General features: G+C 40.6%; 1 protein-coding gene across 1 annotated transcript; it reads left to right on the top strand.

Moving 5' to 3' along the window:
• The first annotated feature begins 1,697 nt into the window (after positions 1-1,697).
• Positions 1,698-6,907, top strand: LOC132891383 (B- and T-lymphocyte attenuator-like). The gene is made up of 5 exons (XM_060928894.1): positions 1,698-1,911; positions 4,138-4,470; positions 4,587-4,736; positions 4,820-4,851; positions 4,935-6,907. The coding sequence occupies exons 1-5, from the start codon at positions 1,827-1,829 to the stop codon at positions 5,238-5,240; spliced, it is 906 nt and encodes a 301-aa protein (XP_060784877.1). The 5' UTR covers positions 1,698-1,826; the 3' UTR covers positions 5,241-6,907.
• The last annotated feature ends 544 nt before the right edge of the window (positions 6,908-7,451 follow it).

Raw genomic sequence — 7,451 nt, 5'->3', positions numbered from 1 at the left:
CTTCTTGTAAGATAGGTTCATAGGGCCTTAAAGAAGTTGGATCTGGATAAATCTGCAGGTCCTGGTAAGCTTGAGCCTTACTTTTTGAGGTCAGCTGCTGATTTCATTGCAGAACCACTGACTCATATTTTTAACCTTTCTATTTATAATAATAAACTTCCTGGGATATGGAAATTTGCCTACGTTTTCCCATTGCTGAAAGACAACGATCCCTCAAATGTTAATAATTATAGGCCAATTTCTCAATTATGTGTCTTAGATAAAGTTCTTGAAAAGTTTGTCAGTGAACAACAAGTTAAAGAATTTTTAGACACACATCGTCTTCTCTCACAGCATCAGTCGGGTTTTAGAAGAAAACAGTACAACGAGTGCAGCTATTAAAGTTGTAAATGATATTATTGAGACACTGGACTGTAAAAAAATATTGTGCAGCTCTTTTTATCGACCTGTCCAAGGCATTTGACACAGCTGACCATGTCATCTTGGTAGATAACAACATCCATATGTACTGATTATAAATTGCCATTAAGAGAAACATTTCACCAGTCTTTGAAGCCACATATCCTGCCTTTGCCTGGATGTGGTGATGAACACTGGCAGATCATCAGAGCCTCTGTAGAAGAGAGTGGTTTCATGTCTGATGCTGTGTCTCCTTGTTTTATTAAGAACAGTCATATTGGGTAAACATGTGTTGCATATTGTGGCAGCGGGGGCGTGGTCAAGCGTTGGTCTGTGAATGGAGGGCGGAGTCAGGGAAGGTAAGTGGCAGAATCACTGCACCTGATGTGAATTAACCTGTGTTTGTGTGTCTTCCCCAGTGACCGCGCCCTTTAAAAGGAGAGAGCGAGCAGAGAAAGGGAGCTCTCTCCCCAACCAGAACACTAGCGTGTGTGCGGCTGGGAGAATCTCATCTCATCTCATTATCTTTAGCCGCTTTATCCTGTTCTACAGGGTCGCAGGCAAGCTGGAGCCTATCCCAGCTGACTACGGGCGAAAGGCGGGGTACACCCTGGACAAGTCGCCAGGTCATCACAGGGCTGACACATAGACACAGACAACCATTCACACTCACATTCACACCTACGCTCAATTTAGAGTCACCAGTTAACCTAACCTGCATGTCTTTGGACTGTGGGGGAAACCGGAGCACCCAGAGGAAACCCACGCGGACATGGGGAGAACATGCAAACTCCACACAGAAAGGCCCTCGCCGGCCACGGGGCTCGAACCCGGACCTTCTTGCTGTGAGGCGACAGCGCTAACCACTACACCACCGTACCACCCTGGGAGAATGTTGAACGCTGAAAAGCAGAAATAAAAAGAGTTTGAGAACTCAGTTCTGGCCTGCCGTGCTTCTGTTCTCCACCCACCTACAACGATTCCTACACGCCTAATGTGCGAGACGCACCAGTAGCTATGTTTTACAGTCTAGTAGATCTCATCTCTATCTGACTGGAGGTAAAACAGCCTCAGAAACTCGGCACACTGAGGAGTGAATTTTGTAAAGATGAATCACTCAGACTTGTGGTTGAAAAACAATGGAATGAAATCAGAGAGATAAGGATTTTAACAATGCAACATTTGACTCAGTAATGTGGAAGAGGATGTCAGGCTGAAGGTGACTAGAAGACAAAGGAAATGGAAACCACGTATGTATGTGCGTGTGTGTGTGCGTGAGTGACAGAGGGAGGCACAGAGAGTGAAAGCAGGAGAATGTGTAGGCTGTCATTAACGTTCACTCTGTGACTAAATCCAGATTAAAGCACTGAAAATGAACCTGCCTTGACACAAACACGTTTTTTAGAGCGGTTTTGGCTTCATTCGCCATGGCTAGACCAATTCTGTTTTCTATTTCAGTAGTAAGCGGCATACTTGTGTGTTTCATTCACCCTCTACCTGTACATACACAAGGTAAGTCAACATCTTTTTGTTTGGCTGTTTGTTGTCTTTAAGGCACAATGATCATTAGTTGACTTGTTTTATTCATTTACGCTGTTTAAAATCTGCCGTGTAAAGTTGTTCAAACTGTTGAAATCACTCCCAGATCTTTCAATCTTTCACTTACCGTTTGTTTTGGTTTTTGCTTGATATCATTGGTTTCAAGCTATTTTTTTCTTTTAAATTAGATTATAGAACTTTTAAGTTTGCGCTTTGTTCTCTTGCGTCTCCCACGTAATAGCCTCACATTAAATTGTGATATGTTTAGTTTTTTATGGCTGGGTAGTTTTTCCTCAGTATGGCCTAGAAACAAAAATATTATCCTGAAACACGTTAAATGATTTTTTTTTCTTACACTGAGGGCCACTAGTTGTTTTACAGGAGGACAAATGTTTAGCCAAGGAGATCATGATGTACCTTCTCAGCGTCAAGAGTCAAGAGATAAAGAGCAGGCCTGACTTTCCTTTTAATTATCCCCCTGGCATATAATGCGGGGGGGATATATAGCTATCGCTCCATCCGTCTGTCCATCCGTCCATCTTTCTGGCCGTCTGTAAACATTTAATTTCCGGAGCATAACTCAAAAACTATTAGGATTTTTTTTTTCACAGAACCTGACAGTTATGTTAAATGACAAGAGGAGTTGTGCCTTTTGACATTTTGGGATTTCTGTCATTTTTATTTTTTCCATATGTCCATGGCAACCAATTCAAATGAGCAAAATTTGGAGTGGGGTTTCATGTGGGGGCCGGGGGGGAAGAGATATGTCATCTCCTGATGACTCTTGTTTCAAGTAGGGCATGGCCCCATGGTTAACAAAATGAACTGTGGAATAATGAACACGTTTATTTTAATATAATTAAACTTACTACTTGGTTAGCGCTGTCGCCTCACAGCAAGAAGGTCCGGGTTCGAGCCCCGTGGCCGGCGAGGGCCTTTCTGGGCGGAGTTTGCATGTTCTCCCCGTGTCCGCGTGGGTTTCCTCCGGGTGCTCCGGTTTCCCCCACAGTCCAAAGACATGCAGGTTAGGTTAACTGGTGACTCTAAATTGACCGTAGGTGTGAATGCGAGTGTGAATGGTTGTCTGTGTCTATGTGTCAGCCCTGTGATGACCTGGCGACTTGTCCAGGGTGTACCCCGCCTTTCGCCCGTAGTCAGCTGGGATAGGCTCCAGCTTGCCGGCGACCCTGTAGAACAGGATAAAGCGGCTACAGATAATGAGATGAGATGAGAAACTTACTACTACTACTACGACTACTACGACTAATAATAATAATAAATCAATAATCTATCTATCTATCTATCTATCTATCTATCTATCTATCTATCTATCTATCTATCTATCTATCTATCTATCTATCTATCTATCTATCTATCTATCTATCTATCGGTTGACTGAGCAGGGACTATGTTCATATTTAACTGCCATATTCTCTCTTGTCTAAGTAGAAATTAAGAAAAAAATTTGTTTTTATTTTAAACAGCTCCCCCCCCCCAAAAAAAAAAAACCTCTTGTTGCAGTTTCATTTGTTTCATCTTGTGTCATAAAGATAAACCCTCAGGCTGTACCAGATAATAAACTGCTTCAGTGGCTCAATTTGTATTTCATAGAAAACACATGTACAGTCTCATGGATCTAAATAGCACATATGAACACGTATTCAGAGCTGGTGTTGATGTATACTTGTACACGTGTGTAAAATAATTAACAAACCCTAAAAGTAAGACTTGTGTCTCTTCATTGACGTCATCGAGCTTTGCTTTAAATCTTACTTGAGACTAAAGTACAAAGAAGAAAAAATCCATTCTTGAAACTATAGGGGAGTTGAATGTGGTTTGGGTAGACTGCATTTCATGACACACTTAAACTCAACTACGTCAGATTGGTCCGAAGCATGCATTTGCAACACTTTTTTGCAGTTAAAACCTCAGATAATAACATCTATCAGCACCGCATATGACTGTCAACCTTTCAGTTTTGTCTTCTTCCTCTGCATAAACATATGTATAAAAAAACAAACAAACCTGACTTTATAATCAAGTGTGATTTTATTATTATTATTATTATTATTATTATTATTAATTTATTTATTTTTAAATAAATATTCAGTATGGTTCAGCATGCAGTAACTTTTATTGCAATTTTTTTTTTTTGGGTGGTGTTTTAAGAATTAGTTGAGTTCCATTTGTTTCCTGTAGGTCAAGATGGTTCATGCGTCCCTGAAATCAAAGTTCGGAAGAACACTGTTCACACGGCCTCCAGAGAACACCAGTTAAACATCATGTGCCCTGTGACATATTGTAAAGAGAGTCCTGTTTTTAAATGGTATAAAATTGGTGCTGAAAACAAATATACAGACATCATTGGATCAAATCAAGTAAAAATTGCACAAGAACCAACAGGGTTGAATGGCATCATCTCATATTTGAGCTTCGAGAACATATCAACAGATGATACTGGTGTTTACAGATGTATGATTTCCACATCAAACTTTTCATCAGAAAGCCACAACATTAAAGTCAATGTTTCAGGTAAGGGATGGATCCGAATCTGTAAAATATTGGAAATTAATTTTGATGAAGCTGATACTGTATTAGTTAGAATATAATAGGAGCTGAAAATCATGAGGTTTAATTGTCGTCCATAGACTCCAGTGACCACGCCAATGCAAACAACACCAGTGGAATTCCAGGTAAGGTCTCGGATGTCCGCTGGCTTCTGTATGTCTTCATCTGCCTTGGAATACCCGTCCTGGTCCTGATTGTGATGTTGATCTCTTTCCTGTGCATAAATCGATGTGAGTGTTGTACTTCACGTGGTATTCAAAAATTGACAATTTGTCATTTGATAATACATAAAACCTTCTTTTTTTTTTTTTAGGTTCAAGAAAAGCTAACAGCCGCAGACACAAAGTAAGCCCTTTATGAGCACGTGGTATAATTTCTTATTTGTACTTTTTTATGCAACATTAAAAACATCTCTTTGTCCTCTCTAGAATGCAACATTCTCTCCGAAGCCACTGAGCACCACAACAACAAGAGGAAAGACCCAGGAATTTCCAAAAGAGGAAAATAACCTCTATGATGCACCTTCGGATGATTTGCACTCAGAAACTTTGTATATACAGAACGATCAAGAATGCACACCAGACACATGGAATGGAAACAGCAGGGGTGATGGTAATGGATTACGACAGATTGTGTACGCAACTCTTCAACATCCCACACCCCGAGAACCTCCTGCAGTCCGCCATCAATCAAGAGAACAGCTATCGGAGTATGCATCCATACGAATTGGCTAAAAAAAAATTAAAAATCCACACACTCTAGGAATAATTTGGAAGGATTTCAGAATTTCATTGATCTTTGTGTTTAAGAAGCAGGGAAATCAATCAGAAGTGCTCTAAGCACTGTGATATGCAAAACAGGAGTTGTAATTACTGTAGCTGTAGTTAAGTGCTCTCAGAGCAGAACATATAATTAGACCCTTATTGAGTAAAAGAATTTCCAAGGACTCCAATTATGATCACAGAACAGGTTTTATTTTTCAGGTTTAAAAACGATTGTGCAAATACCACATCATACCATCTTAAGAATTTATTCTTGCCATGAGAGAATTTCTGAATGTTTTTGAACGTTCTACTCAGTCAGATGTAGATTTGAAACATCATGTATAATGTTAACAGCACTTCCATGTCTTAAGTAAAATTAAATAAAACATAAATATGCACAAGAGTATCCATACTTTTTTATGACTGAATTTTAGATTCAGTCTTTTCATTTCAAGTGGCTAGCTGGATTTGGCTTACCTCTGTGATAATAAATAATAAGCAGAACAACTTTCATACTAGCTGATGGTTATCTCCACCACTATCCTGAGGTTTAAAAAAATAAATAAAATAAAAAAGCATAACAGTCACACTTGGAAAACAAACAAACAAACAAACAGTGTTTGATGGTGGCACGGTGGTGTAGTGGTTAGCACTGCTGCCTCACAGCAAGAAGGTTCTGGGTTCGAGCCCAGTGGCCAACGAGGGCCTTTCTGTGTGGAGTTTGCATGTTCTCCCCGTGTCTGTATGGGTTTCATCCAGGTGCTCCGGTTTCCCTCACAGTCCAAAGACATGCAGTTAGGTTAACTGGCTACTCTAAACTGTCCATAGGTGTGAATGGTTGGTTCCAAGCCCAGAACTGGGAGGGTTGTGGTAGGAAGGGCATCTGGCATAAAACTATGCTTCAATTACTATGACATGTCATATTAATTATAATTCTTCTCCCGTACACATAAGTGGGAGAAGAATTATAATAATTGGTTGAGCTACAATAAACTACGAGTTATAGCGGGATGGAACTGGCAAAAGTTCTATGTAGATCTAGAAGTTTAATTAAAGTTATTTATCTGAAAAAAATGTGCATAGATTGTTGTGAAAAACATTTAAACTGAAAAAAGGTCTTTTTTTTTCCATTTTTTTAAACTCTCTTGTGAGCTTCTGTGAGTCTGTTCCCACTGTAGTGTCAGATTCCTGTTCTTGGCTGAAGGAAGTATAACCCAATATGGTTTCCTGCTGTTGCCCAGGCATCTGAACGTTCGTCATATTGTGTGGTCTGAGTATTTTTTTCAGCTCTCCATGATTAGGGCCTTCCTGAGAACCCATTCTCCTCTGACCTCTTTTACCAAGATGACACCTGGATAACTGCTGCTCACCAGATGTTTCTTGCATCATTCTGCAATAACTTAAGAGACTGTTGTGTGTAAAAATCTCATCTTCAAAATTAATGAAATACTCAACCCAGTCCATCTGCCATGGTCAAAGTCACCAGGATCACAATTTTCCCCTGATATTTGTTGTGAACATTAACCTATTAACAGATATGCCTGATGTGCAGAATTTCTTTCCATTGTGTTGCTGCCACACGATTAACTGACTGGATAATTTTGTAAATATGATACATGTGTTCCTAATAAAGTGTATGAGAGTTAATGTAATATCATCTCATCTCATCTCATTATCTCTAGCCACTTTATCCTGTCCTACAGGGTCGCAGGCAAGTTGGATCCTATCCCAGCTGACTACGGGTGAAAGGCTGGGTACACCCTGGACAAGTCGCCAGGTCATCACAGGGCTGACACATAGACACAGACAACCATTCACACTCACATTCACACCTACGGTCAATTTAGAGTCACCAGTTAACCTAACCTGCATGTCTTTGGACTGTGGGGGAAACCGGAGCACCCGGAGGAAACCCATGCGGACACGGGGAGAACATGCAAACTCCGCACAGAAAGGCCCTCGCCGGCCACGGGGCTCGAACCCGGACCTTCTTGCTGTGAGGCGACAGCGCTAACCACTACACCACCGTGCCGCCCTAATGTACAGTAATATCAGTGAGATGCAAATGACACCCCGATGGAAATCACACGTAACACTTGATATTCTACATCAACCCCAGTCTCTTCTTACGTATTTACCAGTGTGTTTATGTAATTTACGGAAACATTGAGTAGTGTCATG

The sequence above is a fragment of the Neoarius graeffei genome, chromosome 9 (genome assembly GCF_027579695.1).
Source record: "Neoarius graeffei isolate fNeoGra1 chromosome 9, fNeoGra1.pri, whole genome shotgun sequence".
Classification (NCBI taxonomy): Eukaryota; Metazoa; Chordata; class Actinopteri; order Siluriformes; family Ariidae; genus Neoarius; species Neoarius graeffei.
Note: the sequence above shows the minus strand (reverse complement) of the source record. Positions and strands in the feature narration are given on the sequence as shown.